This window comes from Pararge aegeria, chromosome 7 (genome assembly GCF_905163445.1).
Source record: "Pararge aegeria chromosome 7, ilParAegt1.1, whole genome shotgun sequence".
NCBI classification, from domain to species: Eukaryota; Metazoa; Arthropoda; class Insecta; order Lepidoptera; family Nymphalidae; genus Pararge; species Pararge aegeria.
This window is the reverse complement of record NC_053186.1, coordinates 10679710-10701176: the sequence shown is the minus strand read 5'-3', so window position 1 is coordinate 10701176 and position 21467 is coordinate 10679710. Positions and strand designations below refer to the sequence as shown.

Sequence of the window (21467 nt, the reverse complement as noted above, 5' to 3'; positions counted from 1 at the left end):
AGGGCAGGAAACTTTATTTATGGGCAGGAAACTTGTAAAATTTTAAAATCGTAAATTGAATTTATTTAAGTATGCTTCCTTTTTACATAGGTAGGTCTTTTTTCTGGCCCTCATTAAATAACTTTAAATAAAAAAAAAATGTTTTAAAATAATAATTAAAAAAGAAAGCTTTATGGTTACATGCCTACCCATTTATTTACAGTATTGTGTGCTATATTATATGTAGGTATACATGAAAGCAAGCAATAAACGTTACTGAATCGGACTGCAGAATATGTATGTATTGGATTCATTTAGTAACAACAGTTAAGTGAGCAACAGTTAACGCTCCAAAAAGCATAAAGGGTCGATACGTGCATAGCTGTCTTGACCGCACTTTTCGATCACTATCATACTAGATGTACTAATCGGCTAATGCCGCAGTCCACGCTAAAATGCAGAGTGGTAGACTTCACACACTTTTAACAACCTTACTTAGAACTCCCAGGCATGCAGGTTTCCTCACATCGTAACAATGATATTTTAATTACTTGAATTAAAAACGCACATAACTCCGAAAAGTTGTAGGTGCGTGCATACATGGCATCAACTCGGTTCCCAAAAAGAGAAACCGGAGCCCTAACCGCTAGTTTATCACCGCTTCTCTAACATGTGTTTTTACGCTCTAATTTAACTTTTTTTTTTTTGCTTACTGTACTTAAGTTTTTAAGCATGGAGGTTCTTAGCTGATCTGTGTGTGTGTTGTGTTGAGTTATAAGGCTGATTATGATGATGATCGCCCAACCAATTTTTACAATTGTGTGTGCACTGACGTTATATTAGGGCAGTGTGTGTAAGGCGTGAACTAACAAGACATGAATAAAAATACTTATAAAAACAACCTTCAAATTAAAAAAAACAAAATTCATTAGTGACGCATGAGTATTCGACGATAAATTCTTTGATATATATTTGGCGAATCGGCCTAATAACGGAAGTGGGTAATAAATTAGCGAACCTAGTATCTAATCCTTGATGATGTGATAAAACAGATTTATGCTGTTATCAAGCTATACGTTAGGCATTTTATCTTTAAATTCGTAAAAAATCTAATTTGGTTTAAATGATTTTAATAACTAAGTAGCTGGGCCCTGCTGTATCACCCGCATTCACAAACGCAGCATAGTGCTACATAATCGATAAAATGAAGAGTTGAAATCGCATTGACTCGTATGCAGAAGGTTAACCAAGAAAAATTCTTGCATTTCTAACGCTCAGTCCAAGCGGGAAGCACTCATATTATAACATATTATTATACTTGCTTCATCTGTGAAGGAAGACATCGTGGGAAAATCTGCTTGCCTGAGAGTGCTCTGTAATGGTCTCAAAGGTGTGTGGTGTCCACCAATCCGCACTGGGCCCGCGTGGTGGACTACAGCCCTAACACGTTCAGAGGGCCGTTAATGGGTTGATATGATGATTATAATGACTTTATGTATTCAGTATCGTTACGGATAAGTGAGGGGTGTACTTGCATTTTCTTGAAGAGTTTTATCGCCTATCTAAAATTATGTTCATCAGATCTACACGAATTTAAATTAAAACTAAACTTATAATAATTTATTTCCAGTGCACAAAAACCTACCACCAGGTAAAATTGCAGTCCAAGGCAATCTTTTAGTACACGCAGTAAATAAAAAACCAACATTCTATAAGGCCACCAATATTATTTAACAGGCCTCTTACATAATTTTTATACGTATATGTGTTTCGACATTTAGTTATATATAACTACTTTGTAATGCTAAACCTAATGCCACTAAAGATATATAGTTATGCTGGAAGTGTCATGTATATGTTCTTTATAAAGTCATTGCGAAGATTGCATCAAAGTCTTGTACCTAAACAAGACTCCAGTGCGGCTAGTTTAGACAGGAGAGCATAAATTTAACCCCCTATAATCACTGACAAGGTATAAACATTTGATAATTGTTTTTTACGCATATTATTTGTATATTATTTCCACCTTAACCTGCCGGTGCTCGTTAAACACAGCATTGGTTGGCCCCGAGGCCCCAACAGGGTGGACAGGGTGGCCGGACAGATGGCATTAAATGAGTCGCTGGGAGTAGCTGGAAACAGTCTATAGACATAGACATATGTCCAGCAGTCAATCCTCCAAACCTACTAGGTATTATATTAATTCTTTTACAGGAGTCATAAATACGAGTACCAAAGTAATTAGATTGAAAATCTAAAGAAGTTATATTACTCTCCTTGCTATTGTATTGTATAAAAACGTACCTGCTAAATATAGTGTAACGAACCGGAAGATAAAGTCATTCGATTTGGTGATAACATTTGAATAAATGAAGATGTACATACCTAATAAGTTTTCACCATTAAACGTAAATGTTATGTTCAAAATTCGTTCAATGAAAGTAGCACTATTACGATATAAGCACTATTGAAACGTCAAGTCTGTGTTTGGTAGTGACTACTAAGAGAAGAAGCCGGCAACAAACTCAGAGAATGTATATAGGTATGGAAAAGTAGCGTCCATCTTGTTGGATATTTTTGCTTACACCTAAAATTTATAAGGGCCATTTGAAAATTTTCTCCCTAGTAAAATTATGAAATTTGATTTAGGAAACCCTCTTAAGTACCTACTTAAAATATGTATAGGTAATACAAAAAAAAATATAGAATCGATCTACTAAAATCATTATGCCAGGATGGAAACCATCATCTTATACTTGGGTTGATATAATGATGATGATTACGATACACATATCATAATCATCATCATCATATCAACCCATTACTGTGCCCTACTAGGCACGGGTTTCGGCCTTAGTCCACCACGATGGCCCAGTGCGGATTGGTGGACTTCACAAGCCTTTGACAAGATCATTATGGAGAACTCAGGCACTCAGGTTCCTCACGATGTTTTCCTTCACGTTTGAAGCAAGTTATATTATAATTACATACTTAAAACGCACATAACTTAAAAAAGTTAGAGGTGCATGCTGGGATTCGAACTCTACCCCCCGAAAGTGAAGCCGAAGTCCTAACCACTGGGCCATCACCGCTCCATAGAGAAAACATTAAATTATAATTTATTTCAATCTTCAATATACAGCAGTACATCTGTGTAATTATATTATGGAAATATCCCCATACGTAAGTTTGCCACTTGAAATTATAGTACAAAAATTGTTTTAGTTAAGCTTCGGGAACTACTGCCGGAACAAAGAGACAAACAGATATTATACTTGTTATATTTACCTAATATACTTTCGAATGCATTTAGTGTTGTTGACATTACACAAAATCACTTCGATATTATTAATTTCATATATGGTTAAGATATTAAAGTTGTATTCGATTTTTTATATGTACTTAACTAGAGACGGATAAACAGAAAGACGCGTAATGAGTCTTTATTATATACTACTAGATGTTGCTCGCGACTTGGTCCGCGTTTGGTTTTGTTTATAAAGCATATTTTAAATTCTGTACCTACTCTTGTAAAAAACTCGGATGTAGTTTTTAAAATTAACTTTTTCAGTTAAGTGTTTAGGTGTATTCCTTAAATTTATTTAAACTCTCGACAACTTCTTCATTCATTAATGTCCGATTGGAATGGATTCAAAAGTATTTAACTGCTATATTATAATTACCCTTGTTGATAAAATTATTTATTTGAATAAAAATTAATACTGCGATACTAATGCAACCCACTTTTGTTTCCATTGGCGAATTTTTAGACCACAAAAGCTGCTATTGCGACTTAACTATGATAGTTAGATATATTCCCTCGCGGACTTTTTTGTATGAGTCCTACTTTAATAATGTAGTACATAATTTTTATGTATTATCTATAGTTTTCTTAGCGCACGCGAAGTTATAAATTTTATAGGCCAAATTTCGCTATCTTGAGTTACATAATTGTAATTTTCTTCAGAATCTTTAATTATCTGAAAATAAATTATAGCCTATGGTACTTTGTGATAGTTTAGTTTTCTTTTGGCGTAGATATGATTAAAACCGCTTCCGTACTTTCGAAACGTATTGGGTTCAAACAAACAAACAAACAAAATATGTTTCTTCTTTATAATATTAAAGTAAGAAGTAAAAGTATAGACTATGTAGAGATTCCTAATTTGATTAAAAATATTAACCTTAAATGTTTTAATATACTTATCTACCGACATATACAACGGAAGCCGTAGGTATGTTTTTATATGCAAAAAAGTCAAGGTTACCGATTACAGATTATACGATCCAGTGTGAGCGTGTTGTTGTCGACTTTATTAATTTTACATGTAAATGATATTTATATTTTTTATTATATATCTTTAAGTGCATGCAATTCATATTTTAATAAAAACCACCAAATAGATAAGCTGTTAATGAAACGATTTCTACGAAGAGGTTTTTTTTTAACCAATCCCAAAGTAAGCGTAGCTTGTGTTATGTTGTGTTATGGAACATCTAGTTTTATTCTGTATCTTTGTTAGTCTAACAAACGCCCGTAGAGAACATAAAAAAGAGAAAGGCGATCATCTGCTATTTGCACGGTAAGCGACGTCTCGTATCCCGACCGGACCGTACGGAGTTGGTACTGAGTAACCACTCAGACGTAATTCGACGGAGACGGTTGTACATCAATCGTTGCGTCGTGAACACTGCTCATTAATTACTTTACATTAGCAAATACGCAATGTACGATTAAAATAATAAGAATAAAAAAAAAAAAATTAGACTGGACTCCAACCATCTCATCGACACTAAGCTGTGATTTGAGTTACAGAGACACTATAAGAATGACGGTCTTATCGATTGGAGCCCTAGGGTTCAACCTCTAGTAGAGCCTACGCATTCAATCTAGTCTTGGTGAAAAATCCCATACATATAAAAAGTGAAACGTCAGACGTCATATTATGAGGGCGCCCTTAGGTTGATGTCCGCCCCCGGATTTCGTCGAGGTCAACCGTCAAAGCACTGTGTGTGGATAGTAAAACTACGTTACCGACTCGGGACATAATCAAATTAAGGTAGAGTTTCTACGATCGCTCCACCTTAACCTATGTTACGTTCTGGTTACGAGTTATACACATTCCTACTCGTAGCTCTAGATGAAATTCGTCCCTTAGGTCGTGGGAAAAAAGTCGTATGTTACGGTCTCTTTCTACTTAGTATTATTTTCTGTATACAACGTGTAGCCGCATTACGAAATAATGTTGAAGGATACATAATTATACTCCATAAGGAATCATCCTGTAAATATAATAAATCAAAAGAAGCATATTTATATTTCCATACAAAAAAACATTCTAAGTGTTTACTTATGACAACCCTATTGAAAATAAAAGACCGACACGCGTATAGTACCTACGCTACGCGTCGCGTACCTAATAAAGTGACTGGATCACATGATTTTAATTGTGCATGTGATGTTAGGGCTGTACCTTATTTCTTTTAGTAAAACTTTGGCAGTGGTTTACTCAAAAACTATTATTAGGTTTTCGGTTTCACAGATAAGTCTCAGATATTCTAAAGGCTGTGAAGTATTATTTCGGTTTTCATTTACATGTCGTCCCGTCGTATACAGTCGCTCGGCAAAACAATGGGTTTTCATAAGTTTGACGTATCTCTGTAAGTGTATGTGTGTGTGTGTGCGTGTGTGTGTGTGCTGTGGCATCGTAGCAGCAAAATGGATGGCTGCCGCCACAATATGTAGGTTTGTTTACATATTTTTTTGCAACTCCCTCAATTTGGGTATCAAATGAAAGGACTTGACTAGTAGAATACTTTAAACAATTATAAACTTATATCCAATAAGTATAGTACACAATTTGAATTAATATTAAAAAATAATAAATATCGCAGACCTACATAACGAAAAACTCTTTTTATGTATTTGTGTATTATTTATATTAGCACACTTCTATCTATTTTTAAAATAGACTAGGACTAGGTATACGTAGCTCTTGCTCAGTGGACTGCATACATGCATAAAAGCACTGCATACCCAAATTATCTTATATAACTCGTATTGGAGGGGAATTTAAAAATATGTACCGGCTTTATGCATACCCTGGTCACAAACCCTGTGCACGCCACTGCTCTAGCTTATACCTACTTAGTATTTACGGACTTGTTGTCTAGTCTAGTCGTCTTTGTAAGGATTCCGCAACTTTCTTTCGTCGGAACTTTCTAGATCTAGACTGTTGTTACGGGATAAAATTGCGCTGAGTAGGTATTTGACCTTCTTAGTTTTGTTAGGTTTCATTTGTTTTGTGCGCATATTGTATTCCTTATAAGTTAAGTAAGTACTACAACAACAAGTAACTTATGTCTTAATTGGTCACGTATTTTTCATATTCCATATTAATATTATAAATGCTAATTTGTCTCTGTTGGTTTATTTATTTGTGTGTTACCTTCGTTCGTCTCAATCGCAGCATCGATCTTGCTGAACGCATAGAGGTAGCTGGCATTCTGGACAAGAACAACGCATACTTTTTATCCCGGATATTTCAGGATACCCGGGTACCGTCGCCGTGTTATTAAAAGAATAACCATCGTAACATACGCAAGGCTGAAACGCTAAACTTTTATTTAAAAAAAATGACATAAAGGTAGCTTGCTTGTGCGTTCCTGGTAAATCTTACCAGGAACACAGAAATTGTTTTAAAATTTTGAGAACCTACCTACCTACTTTGTTATTTTACCTGATATAACAATAACGTATTGCGTTACGATGACTCTTAGGAAAAGCCTATGGGAAAAATATTATGCAGTTGCCGTGAAGGGAAAACAGCATTTATGGTTAGTAATTTTGCCTTTGGTTTTCCTACTACTTACTTACTACGGTAGTACCTACTATACTGTACGAGGAGAACGTACCTATTATAAAACCCAAACGCAGCATAAAACCCTAACTTGTTCTGTTATCTGACTGGTTTCGAGGATCTGTACTTAAAATTTAACTAATAACAAAAACTTGCTCTGAGACTACCTATTTGTTCCTTGAAATAAGTATTTTAGTTTTTGTAATAAGGAAAAACTGTTCCACAACTCTTTATGAGATCAATACTTTATGAGTACCTACCTAAGGTAGGTACACTGTGTGCAGACGACCAAGCATTAGCTGTATTTATGCAAGTTTGTTAAAATATGGGAGTTTTTCGGCTCGCTTTCTGGCTAAATTACAAATAAAAATAACTTCACATAGATACTCTAACCGCTCAATGGGTCCTAATCTAACCGCTGCAATGCTGTAAATAAAGTGAAAAAAAAATTAATACTATATATAATATATAAACGATTTTCCCTCTACTCTCTACATAAAACTGATGATTTCGAGTCGAGTTTCGGTACTCTATGTATAATGTTAAATACTTAATTTCTTCAATTAAAAATACCATTTAATAGCAAATATGCTAACCTCAAAAACTCCTTTGAAAAGTTATTAAAAAAAATATAATGTAGGTATCAAAGGATTTTCTGAATTTTAACTGTATAGGTGTGTGAGTATTAGCGCGTTTGTTACCTATCCATTTTGAAGACAAATGGGGCCACGGATTATTGGGATATAATTTAGTTTCTTGAAGTTATACTTCTTTTGGCGCGTTAGAGAAAAATTATGAGAGTACATTTTCTGGACGCGACACCGTCACAAAAACCGACACTCTGAAGTTAGCCATAAGGTTTGACAGTGTACACAATTGTCAAAGTCTGCGGGCTTATTCCGGTGATTTAATTAATTCAATTGTACTGTAGTGAAACTTGGTTGTCCGATACTGAGTCTATGAGTATTCCAAATTTAATTATGTTTATTTCTTTAATTATGTACAATTTTTTTTGTGATATTTAAATAAACTTTATTCACCTAGATAATGCGTTATATTAAAGCTAAAATAAAACTTCCAATGCATTAAATACCCTAGTTAGTGTCGTTTTGCTGCAAACGTAGAATAAGGCGAAAGATAAAATTTTTGAAAAGATTATTATCTTGTTATGCCAAAGAAGTATAACTTCTTACGCGTGTACATAAGTACTCACAAACTTTCCTTTCTTAACCCTCATATGAAAGTTCAAAGGGAATCGAATTCAGGTTTATTTTAAGGTTTGCTTTCTAACTGCTGTACTGATAACACGCATCCTGGATGAATATGTAGGATACGATACAATTTAGGACGGATATGGGGCGCTTTTGGTGCCTAACCAGTGTATGTTTACGTCACTATGAGTCAGACAGATGCAAACTGTTAGCTCAATGCCGTTACTTTACGTCAGTGAGCGACACGTGCGTACCTACGTCACGTGTTTCAAATAAACAACATTGTACGCATAGAATTAAGTGCATACAGAACCCCAAGTACACGACTAATATTCAAGCATAAAAAACCACTCCACTTTAATAGTGTTTCCGGAACAGGCGGTTAGTCACTTCCTACAATTTAGCAGTTGTCAAAATTAATTAATTTTACCTCTAATGTCCTAAACGTTCACCATTATATGGAAAAGTGGTAAAAAATTTGTGAGCTAGCAACATTCCGCCGATGTTAAGTGCTCGGGGCGTTTTAACTGGACACAATACACTGGCTGAATGAGGTAAACGTTTAGAACATAACCGGTAAAATAGTTGCTGTCAACTGCTAAATGGAGTGCAGTGGCTAACCACCCGTTCAAGACGCTAGTCAAGTGGAATGGTTTTTGATGCGAGTATCAGTCTTGTACACGGCTTCTGTCTGCTCTTAATTCTATGGCTGTAAGAAACAAACAAACAGGCACACTTAGGTATTAATAACATTAGTATCTAAGTATGAAAGTATGGATAAGAATTATTTAGTTTTAATTTTCGGCACACTGGCAGCTTCGGTGATACTATCTTCCGAATAATTTCACCTGTTTTAATTAAAACGCTAAGGAAACTCGTATAATTATAATTCGCCATCCGGTTTTGCGCTAACGTGCTATATTTCAAAATTATTTATTCGTTTGATACACAAATGTTATGGTAATTTGTTTCGAATGTATTATGTATTATTCCAGCTCATCTAGGTTTTGAACACAGTGAAACAATTTCATATTATGATGTTTTATACATAGTTTTATATAATGATAGAATTCTTAATAAATGAGGTCAAAAATGGGTAGTTTAATGTTCCTGAAATTGCAGTCAATAGCTTACTGGTAGTGGAATAAAATAGATTAAAAATTGATTTATCCTGACCCTATTATTTTCCCTTTTCTGAGGCGTTGACTTCCTCGCAGTAAAGTTGTTTGGAGTCGCAGTTTGGAGTTGAGGATCGACCATGGAAAAGTCACTTTTATTTCCTTATTTAGATCCCCTATGCTACTCCAATGCGGGCGGGATTTACAAATATTGACACATTATGGCCCGTTTCTTCACCTTCTTATAATACAAGTGACGGGCCTAAACGTAAGTTCTGTCACTTCACTACTTAAGGTCAATTGACAAGGACAACATTTGTGGATAACCAAGCCTAGGAAAACATGACGGCTGGCAGCACTAAATCAAAAAGTAATCAAGTGTTTGGCTGTTTGTTTGTTTTTATTAAGGCGCCAAAAGTTATGCTAAACAAATTTTTGGCAAGGGCTATTGAAAATAAGATAAATTGTAAAAATATTTTTGTCAAAGCCGATTCGATGATTTAAACATGTCAATCGGCCATAATGGCCATTTGACATGTTTAAATCCTACACTAGAATCTTCAATTTTGTTAATTTACTAGTTGTCCCCCGCGACTTCGACAGCATGCAACTAATAAGTTTTCTACGCAAACTTCCGCTAAGCTACAAATTTACCCAGGCCCAAAGCATTGACTCGCCCGCCTGTGTGCCTCAAGAATTGAGCTATCTGATGCAAAAAGGATTCTTAAATCGAACTGACATTACTTGAGTTACTAAGATATTTAACCTGTGGAATATGGATTTATTTGTATCCTCAAATATGATTTTACAATTTGATTAAACAGCTTCAATCCTGGATAAGGAAAAAGGATACTTATTATCCCGGCAAAGCACCCGAGGCCTTAGACTCGGAGGCCCAATACTTGTGCGACTTATATTCTGCATCGATGTCTATAACATGTTTGAACTACGAGTATAAGATCGACGCTAGAGATTTATTGCATTTCAAATTATAGCGCGAATAAATATTTCGTGTGAAATCTACACGATCTACCATTTCTCATGAAATATTTACGTGAACGCTTTCTTTCTTGTAATTCCTATTATATCAATTGCTTACGTCTTTCGACTGATGAACGTTAGTTAGGGTTTCGTTTGTTGAAACCGGGAATCCTAGGTATATAACAACCTTGAGAAAATTTAAAGTTTATAATGAAATAAAAAAAATTGTTATTAAAACAAGAATTGAATTGAAAAAAACTGGCAGTCTAGTCGTTAGTATTTCTAAGGCATATAATATTTCCGTTAATAAAAATAAAAGGAGGTCGACGCTGAGTAAAAAACTATTAAATCTTATACCTACATTTGTTTGATTATTTTGATGCAGTTTAAGATGGTAGCGGGCTTACCTGCTAGGGGTATGGCAGTTAGATTAAACCCATACCCCAAATCGGTTTCTACGCGGTATCGTACCGGAACCCTAAATCGCTTGACGGAACATCTTTGTTGGTAGAGGTAACTAGCCATGTCCACAGCCCCTACTAAACAAGGCCAGAGAAAATACAGAAATTATAAAGTCCCAACTTTTGTATGGCCTGGGTTCGATCCCGGGACCTCCACTTATAAGACCACAGCGAACACCACTGCGCCAAGCATTTCGTCTATTTTGTTTTCTCTCTTAATACATAATCAATCATCATTTTGATTACTGCAACGTCTATATAGAATATATTCTCAGGTCAATTTAATATTATGATAAGGTCAACTCAGTACATTGTATGCGGCAGATAGATTATTTTCTTTATCACGTGTCGAGCTAATGCCTACGCCAAAGGCTTCTTTGCCATGCGACGTACATTACGCGTACTTTCGCATACGATAACGTTTTTATTTCAATTATGTAGGTCAGTTTAGTCCACAAAACCGCACTTGGCCAGCGGTTCAAACCACGGTCTAAACCCTTCCAATTCTTGAAGGATGTCTTGTAATGACGAGTTTAATAAACGCATTTAATTCAGCTCGAAGAGGTGGAAGTTTAGGTCCCAAGGTGCTGGATTCAGTGGCGTGCACAGGGTTTTTAACCAAGCATAAAGCTAAAAGATGGCTTAAAATCTTATACTAATATATAAAGCTGAAGAGTTTGATTCTTTACTTGAACGCGATGATCTCAGGAACTACTGGACATTTGAAAAATTCTTTCAGTGCAAATTATGTTGTACACTAATACCTTAACATAACTAAATTGGCAAGCCGAAAAATCACATTGGGAAGTCACGAAAAACACAGTGAAACAGATGGTACTATTTTTACGCTTGCCGATTCAGTTTATTTTCGAGGTTAGTGTAACAGTATTTGCACCAATGTAAGGCCACAGACCATCACATCTAAGTACTTATTCAATAATCATTATCAAGGGGCACGAGTCTCCGCTGAGGATGAGAATTGTTTAGGCCGTAGTCCGCCACGTTGGCCTAGCGCGGTTTGGTTCACACACCTTTGAAAACGTTATGGAGAACTCTCAGGAGTGCAGGTTTCCTCACGATGTTATTCATTTCCTTCACCGTTAATGCAATTGATATTTTAATTGTATAAATTAAAAACGCACATAACACAAAAAACTTAGAGGTGCGCGCAGGGGATTGAAATCTGTTCTGCCGAAAGAGGATCATCACTAACCACAAGCCTGTCGACTTTTTTTTTCAGTTTTCTTTTTTTTATTTAACTTTATCTGCGTTAAACTAGCACAAATTTCAAGCATTGTATGGTCCTTTATTTTTTCAGGTTCGATGAGAAGGAGAGCATCTCAGGAGTTCAACAGCTGAAGTCCTCCGTGCAGAAGGGAATCCGCTCTCGCCTTCTTGAACTATACCCACACTTGGAGAACCACATCGACCAGGTGCTGCCGAAGAAGGACACCTTTCGGATTGTGAAATGGTAGGTACCGCCTTATTTTTAACCCCCGACGGGGTTTTATAAGTGAGTGTGCGGGTGTGTGCGCGCCTGCTATGGCATCTTATTTCCTTTGATTTTGATTTTGTTTTTTTATTTGACAGGTGAATTCGTAGTGGGTGTTTTTAAGTGTTTTTTTTAATATACCTTTTGAAAATAAGTCCCAAGATGGCGGTTTAATTATTTTTCGGAATTGCCTAAATATGCGTATCAAATAAAAGGGCTGATTTTGTTCTTTTTTGCTTGAAAGGTGAGTTTTGTAGGAGTGTTCTTAGCTTTGTTTGATGAAAATCGGTCCAAGATGGCCGGTGCCACAAGATGGCGGATTACTTATTTTTCACTTCTCCCTAAATATGAGTATCAAATGAAAGGGTTTGACAATCAAATGAAAGTCGGGGTTTTTTTTTAAATTAAAATAAAATAACGCGAATATAACATAAGCTATGTTAATTAATATTCGCGTTATTAACACACAAGGTTTATGAGGTCAGGCATATTTAAAATTTAGAACATGTTGCAACTGTTAAAAAAAGGATGTATAAGAGTTCGTTTTTACTTTTTTTTAAAACAGAAACTTGAGGCACGTTCGGAACTTTCTTGATGTGGACAAAATTCGCATCTATGTAATCAACAACAGATAACAAACAAGCGATGATGATCCATGTCCACGGTAATAACATTTCAAACGTTCACCAAAATAAAAAATATCTGTTTGAGTATGGTTTTACCTCTTAATTTCACTTAGGTATACCGAAAAAAAGAAAATGAAATAAGTAAAAATGCTTCCTTTTCAATAACCGTCTAAGTGTCTGTTTCGTTTTACGGGAGCAATGTCCCTTATGAAAAGAAATGTATTCAAAGATGAGAAATATATTGGTAATATGAATATAAATACGATGTTTCCTTCCGAACATCAATCTGATACTTTGATTGATGGATGTGAAACATGGAAAATAATGGACTACCTACACATTTCAACAATATCGTCCCGGAGCTAAAACGTGGCTAAGAAAAGAAAGCCACATTGCACAAATGAACCAGTGTATGAAAAAGTAGGGTACACTTCATTATTAGAGTATTTTTTACTTATTTTATTATGTCCCTGCTGGGTAAAAACCTTGTGCACGTCGCTGAAATCAAGGTGGTTCCACAAATCAGATTATTCAAATATGTCGCTCGTTTTTACATATCAAAAACCACAACGCAAACAAAACTTATGGTTTTGAAATAAAAAAACTGCACGGTATTTTGAATTTTGTTAAGCGTGTGTTATTCTCTCACAGTATACCGATAATGATGAAATAAGGGTTCTAAGATACTCCACGAACACCAACATATTCTTGTCAAGCATTTTGGAGAATTTGGTGGAATTAAGAAAGACTTCGTAGGGCATACAGGAAACAAGTTCTAGAAAGTTCCGCCCTGTGACCACCAACCTGAGGCGTAACTGTTAAGTTCATGTGCCTGTAATTACTCCGCTAAATACGCTCTTCAGACCGGAATGCTGTTTGGTGGCAGAAATAAGCATACCTACAATTTTGGCCAGTCGTGAAAAAACCGGATTCAAATAGGTCCATTCATTTCAGCGCTTCGCAGATAAACACATCGACAGATAAAGCATTCTAAAAGTATTTTTTATGCGTCGGGGATTAAAATTACAAAACGAACAAAGTATCGCTTAGATGCCTTTTAGAGAACGGACGAAACAACATCCATCCTAATGAAATTGTTGAGATATGTGGGTGTTATACCACACAGAAAAGCGAATTTAAACGGTATATCTGATAGTAATAAGATTGAAAATTGAATGAACGTGTCAGATATAACCAGTGTATGTTGATAGGTAGAGCGGACATTATGAGATTAGATATATCGTCACGGAGGTCAATTCTTGTTCTAACCATTCCATGACGTCGCGTCGCTAACAAATGCTAAGTGGTTATGTTAATACGTACTATTGTTTTGCGATTTTGTCAACTCTTTAAAAAAAAAACGACTTAATGCGAATTGGGTTCCGACCCAGGGTGCTATAGCTAACAAAAGCGTAAGTGAAATTGCCATAGTGTCTAGGACTTACAATAAACAGCTCTCTTATAAATTTATACAAATAACGCATTCATAATGCGATCTTGTCAATAATTTTAAAATATCAATTTTTATTACCTAGGTGCAATTATCACAACTTTCTTTTATATATATAGATATAGAGAGATGGTAAGAGAGTGTTTTTTCCGGTGTCCTGAGAATGATGGTATTTTTACTTGTGCGGAATGTTATACCTACCATGAAACTCTACTTATTCCTATTATAATATAAGATCGAGCAAAAAAATAAGCCAAAAACTTTTCTTGTAAGCTCCCCTTTATTATGAACATTTTTAAATTGTTTGATATAAGTATAAGGGAAATAGAAACTGTGGAAATTCCAACTTGCACGCTGGCAGTCAGACGAACGGACGGACAAACAAAAAAGATGGACAGCGGATGGTATTTATACCGCTGACAGTCTTGGCACCCTTTGGGTACGGAACTCTAAAACCACACTACTAGTAAGTAAATAATTACTCTTTTAATTATGACCTTTATGGTAATGGGACCAAAGACCTTTTATGAAAATAAAGAAAACCCGATTTTGAAAACTTAGCAGCTAGGTTAGCTAGGACAGGAGAAATAAGACAAAACCTTCATCTTCTGCACGGCCTACATATGGAGGGCATAAAAATTAATTATAAATTAATTTATACCCCAATTATATCCACTGACTAGGGTTAAAATTCACGTGTCCACCGCTAGGTAGTTACTAGTTACTGGCCTGTTGACAATTACGTGCCATCAAGCGAATCAGTGATAGCGCGTTAAAACAGATTAGGGGCTTAGAACTGCCATAGCCCTAACAGCACACTTAATGCCAGGTTGCAGTCAAGGGCTAAATTAGTGTGGAATAAAATGGAATAAAAGGAAATTTACTCACAAAGGGCACAGAGGATAGAGTCTACAGAGGATAAGTCTACCCCAGAGTTAAGTCAAAAAGGCAAATTGGAATTCTCCATATTTTTCGTCGATCTGCAACATAATCAACCAAAAATGGCGAATTACATTTTTACTTTCAAAACTTCCTCAATTTGGGTATCAACAGAAAGGGATTGACTAGTAGAATCATAAACATTGTAATTACATGCAGCAAGGTTTTTCTAAATTTTTTATTTATATATACTTTGATACCTAAATAAACTTATTCATTTAAAATTACATAAGCTTACCTTTTCCATGTCTGAATGAATGACGTCAACTGAAAATGCAGCTGCGGAATCCATATTGATTATGTGACTCCGAAACGCTATTTCCAATCGAATAGAATAAATTGTCAGTGTAGCAACGGGAACGTAATACTAATTGAAGTCTTACAATAGCTCTTATCTATTTACTTATTTATTTATTGTAATTAAGTACACAAAACAGTTAATAACTTCTCCTGTTTACAAACAAGGTGACAAGAACATAATTTCAAATTATTGTCCTATATCAATATTGCCTGCAATGTCAAAGATTCTTGAGCGGATTATAAATAAACAATTGGTTAAATACCTTGAATCAAATGACTTACTTGCCAATAACCAATATGGGTTTCGAAAGCAAAGGTCAGCTACGGATGCTGTGTTTGACCTTGTAGACGGTGTGGTGAGACATATAGATGACGGCGAAAAATGCCTGGCAATCTTCCTAGATCTCGCTAAGGCATTTGATACTGTATCTATACCTATACTTATACAGAAGCTGGAACAACTCGGAATTAGAGGCCTACAACTACAATTACTAAAAAGCTACCTCTCAAACAGACATCAATCGGTCAAAATCGGCAATGTTATTAGTAGGGCACTCCCAATCAACCACGGAGTTCCACAGGGAAGTATCCTCGCCCCGACCCTTTTCTTAATATACATAAACGAACTCTGTAAATTAAACATTGCAAATGGAAAAATAATGAGTTTTGCAGATGATACAGTATTAATGATATGGGGTAGAAGTTGGGAGGTGGTATTTACTCTAGCTCAAAAAGAATTCAATAAAGTTACCCAGTGGTTAAGATATAATCAACTTAGCTTAAACCCAAAAAAAACCAAATACGTAACGTTTTCCATAACAAATAAATCCCAACCTCCTCCAGACGTTCATAATATTTACGCCCATTCGGGACTTTGCCAAAGCCAATCATGTCAATGTCCAAGTATAGAACGGGTACCCTACGTAAGATATTTAGGCATATTAATAGATAAAAAGTTAACTTTTGATGAACACATTAAAACATTAACAAACAGAGTACGAAAACTTTTAGCCATTTTTAAAAACATAAGAGATGTTGCAGACACTAAATTAATGAAAACAGTATACTTATCACTATGTCAATCACTTATAACATATGGGATTGACACATGGGGAGGAGCGGCAAAGACTTATATGATACAGCTCGAAAGAGCACAAAGACTGCTACTAAAAGTTAGCCGCTTTTTACCATATTATTATTCCACAACGTCATTGTACCGTGAAAGTAAGGTACTGACGGTACGACAATTGTTCATTTTTAAACTTGTTATGAGATATCATATTCAAAATAAAAATAAAATAATAACATAGGAAAAAGGCGACATTATCAAAAATTTGCGACTAATAAATTTAAAAAAATATTTACACATAATTTTCCATGCTTTCTGGGGAGCTATCTTTATAATCAGGTAAACAAAAGACTCAATATTGATAAGTTAAACATACATAATTGTAAAACTCGACTATATGACTGGTTAAGTGGGCTAAACTACGATGAGACTGAAAGCATTATTCAGATACTGAAATGATTCACATATGCCTAACACACACACATACCCACACACAGCCACACACACACACACACACACACACACACAGCCACACACACACACACACACACACACACACACACACACGTTCCACACACACACGTACACGCATGAAAAACTATAAACTACAATTTATAAGACATTACAATTTAAAATAAATTATTACTATTCATTCTAATAAATCTAAAATCTTTGCATAAGATAAATCTTCTGTTAAAATAAAGAAATTCATTATTTAAGATATAGAACACAAACTGTGATTATAACATTACTTAAACTATATTATATTCATCCTTGTACACTTTATCCTGGGGAAAGGGCCTGGTGGCTTGAGATACAGGTTCTACCTAGTTCAAGCATCAGTCCCCACATTATAAATGTGTAACAAAATAGCCCGTAAGCAACATTATATTGTACTCGTACTTATAAGTAATGTGGAGAAATAAATAAATCATTCATTCATTCATTCGTTGTGTACTTTACTTTTTTTGTTTTAAGCTAAAACCCAAAGTATGTGTACACAACTTGGAATTAAATCAAACAAAGAATAAACACTTAAATTTATAATCCCTAAAGTTATGAATGAATGAATACACTTTTATTGTACACCACATAAACATATACTTAGTAAAATTATAAGTAAAAAGTATACAATTTGGCGGCCTTATCGCTACATAGCGATCTCTTCCAGGCAACCAAAAGTTATGTGGTTATAGTGCTAAATAATTTGATTTCTTAAAATATGTATACTTTTGTTAAAAATTTCAATATGTATTACGATTACTTGATACTAAATCATTATAAAGGATCATTATAAAGGCGGCACCTGCCATCGATGGGATTGACTTCCTGACTGCAGGAAACAGGAAGTGCAAAGTGGAGCAAGGAAACGCTCTAAATTCTTAGTACCAGCTCGGAGTTTGCAGTGATTGACCCTTGTGCCTCGGAAAGCACGTTAAGCTGTTGGGTCTGCACCTGATGTCATGCCTGTGGTGTCAGAGCTACTGTCAAATCGGACTATGAGAATAAGAGTCATCTGTGTTTGCTGACAGTTTTGCACTGTAATATCTCCAGTGCAGTTGGAAATCTCTCTGGAGATTGACCACCGTTGCCGTAATCTGTCAGGAGAGACCGTGTTGTCCGGATGGAGATATGTATCCTGTGTTACATTCGGAAAAATACTCTCTCATCAGATTATATCGTAACATTTTACGATTTAGGATTACGTTACATTTAATCGTACCATCCTGTTATTGTTACAGTCACGATCACATCGAAATCATGGTGAACAGTGCTGGCGAGCTGTTGTTCTTTCGCCACCGCGAGGGACCATGGATGCCCACTTTGAGGCTTCTGCACAAATGTAAGATATTTATCCCTTAAAAAAATCCTGGGTAATTTACACATACGGATGAGATGGATATGCTTAGAGTATCTACCAAGATTATTAGGATAAATGCAATGTTTACTATTATTTATCACGCTTCAAAATAAAAGATTACTCCGTGTGCGGATACGTCACTGTGACTTTAATGACCTGCTTATTCAGTTAGTAGCTTTTACACGCGGTTTCGCGTTTACGGATACGGATTTTCCTATAAACATTCCCGAGGAGGGATGGCGAGATACGGTCATAAAAAACATGCCAAAAACATAACAAACAACATTGAAGAAAACATGTTGTGAATTCGGGTTACTCTTTTCAATTTCATGATGAGCGCTCAAACAAACTCACTCACTATTTAGGGTTAGGACCTTCACAATGGAATACCGAACCAGCAGAGCTAGCAGAGGCAGGAGACAAAAATGATATCCCCCGATTATATCCCCTGACAAGGGATATAATTAACGTGCCCACCTGCTAAAGCGCGGGAATATGGAATAGAAGAAGTTTAACTCCGTTTATTATTACACGTATATTATTTGGATATTATTTCCACTTGTGCTCCAATGCTCTGGAGAGTTTATAAAGCTGTGGAAGATAATTTTTTATCCTGGGTGATAATTGTCTCCTGCCCATGCTAGCCATGCAGGGACTTTGTTGGATGTCAATTCTTCCTTCTTTATGTAGTACTCTTTTCACAGTAATGGCGGAAAGGGTCAATTTGTATGTAATAAAAAAAATATTAAACTCTCACTAATCTCTCAATGCCGAAAAAGTTCCAAGTTCCTAGCAATAAAACAGTACAGCCTTCCATAGTGTGCTTCTTACTGAATGTCCAACTTACTGGCTGCATTCAAAATCTCTAGGGTATTTCCCAGTTACCTACACAATCTTGGAATTTGGCACAACGGTAGGTAGTGGAAAGAAAAATCCGAAAGTCAAATGTTACAATTACAATCTTGACTATTTGCCAGAGATCGTAATTTGAAAGTTATAGTCGTAGGTCAAGTATCAGTGTATCGAGGGAAAGGAAGTTCTTTCTCAAGCAGACAAATCGGCTCCGTATACCGCATTGAGTCAATCGTGATGAAATCTTGAGAATAGGGTAAAGCGTAGATAACGATTAAATCTCGAATCAATAAACCAAAAATTTAATGAATAATAAGTAGTCCTCTTTTATATTTCAGACCCCTTCTTCCTTCCAATGGAACAAGTTGACAAAGGGGCAATTCGCTTCGTTCTCAGTGGGGCCAACATTATGTGCCCCGGTCTGACGTCACCAGGGGCAAGGATGTCACAAGTTGACAAGGGGAGTGTTGTAGCTGTGATGGCTGAAGGGAAACAGCATGCACTCGCCGTGGGCATCACGTCTCTTTCTACCAACGACATGTAAGTTTTTTGACTTAGGTGTCAATATAATGTGCCCGGTCTGATGAATGACGTCACTAGAAGCAAGGACGTGGCTAGTACACAGGGTGGTTCTGTGGCCTTGATGGTGAAGGGAAATAGCACGCGTTCGTTGGAACATCGAATTCTACCCATGATATGTAAGTTGTTTCGACTTATGGTGTCAACATAATGTGTTCGGTCTGACAAGTGACTTCACCAGGGGTAAGGTGAAAATACAAAGGAGAGTTTTGTGGCTGTGAAGTCTGAAAGAAAACAGGACGTCCTCGTCTTTGGCGTCATGTCTCGTTCTACCGACGAAATGTAAGTTAATAACTAGGTGACAAGTTAGTATGCCTAGCCTGACGAGTAGCGTCATGGGCTAGGAAGTCACAGGTGAGTGTCGTGATATCTCAGTTGTGCTTATTTCACGAGCACAAGATCCCGGATATTTGTTACTCAAGTACTTACCCGACCAATATATTTGTAATACAAAGTTTCTAATAGTTCAACGATGATAACCTACATGTACGCCATAACAAGACCTCAAAGTTCACATTTCGTCTATAAATAAGGAAAGTAAATCTTAAACGAGTTATTACAGTTTTGTCCTTCACCTTTAAAGTAAGATTGGTACGCTGTTAATCGTAAATCGTTTCAATTAAATTCATACTTTACTAAAATTAAACATGCAAAACTGTGTATGTTCATTTGTTTGTCTTTCGTAAACGCCCTATCTAAGCAAACAAGGCGGCCAGTTTTTGAGATATAAAATTTGCAAAGCGGGATTTTTCTAGATGCAATATAAACGTCACGCATTGAGAAAGTCTGGCTGTAAATGGAATGCAATGGAGGTCTTTAGTCCAGCAGAGTACCAACTACTTCGAAGACAAAAGGAGGAACGAAAATGATGCTTATCGTGACCATCTTAAAGCAAGGCCAGCCTCCAATATTACCTACAACTACGTTGAAAGTACCCTCACTGTGCACGCATATTTAGCGCTATAATAGGGTATATAAGTCACATTAGGGCGCATGAGCGAAGCCCTTACATGTAATAATACAAATATCGTCCTCCTTTCGTCCAAACAAGTCCAAACAACAACAAATGACACATTCACCGCCGCTAGCACCGCAGCTAGTTCAAACAATATTTGCGTTACTGAAAGGAACCTTAAAGCAAATCAACAATGGTGGAGATCTAAGACACAAGTCTCAATATTCCGTGTACTTATTTCCAATTCTCTGTTAAATAAACAATGAAAACACATATTTAAAAAAAAAAACTAGTAGAAATCTTACACCGATGATCTGACATTGAAATGTATGCTTTGCGATGCTCTTATAATTGGTAATGTAATATGAAGTAAGTAGATAAGTATTTTTTAATTGCAATACGTAGCGAAGGGCACTTAGATAACTGATGAATATTTTTATGAATAATATACATAAATACTTATAATATACAGACAATGAAAAACATCAAAGTTCACCACACAAACATTTTCCAGCTGTGGGAATCAAACCCACATCCTTGGACTCAGAAAGCAGGGTCGTTGCCAACTATAACTATTCCAATGCAGTTTTGCGTGCATCGAAAGCGTAATTTTTTTTATAAATAAGGTGTCGGTGGCTCCCTCTGTAGGATTTATGATGTTATGACGAATTCAATATCACGGGACAATAATAGAATATACAGACACTGAAAAACATTAAAGTTCATCACACAAA

At 35.9% G+C, this 21467-nt stretch overlaps 1 protein-coding gene across 1 annotated transcript in view; it reads left to right on the top strand.

The window, feature by feature from the left end:
* The window catches only part of LOC120625457 (malignant T-cell-amplified sequence 1 homolog), a 41466-nt gene that overhangs the window by 18780 nt on the left and 1219 nt on the right, over window positions 1-21467 (top strand). The window contains exons 2-4 of the mRNA XM_039892533.1: window positions 11929-12081; window positions 18229-18329; window positions 19538-19739. Of these exons, the coding sequence (XP_039748467.1) occupies window positions 11929-12081; window positions 18229-18329; window positions 19538-19739 (456 nt within the window). The remainder of the gene's footprint in view (window positions 1-11928; window positions 12082-18228; window positions 18330-19537; window positions 19740-21467) is intronic.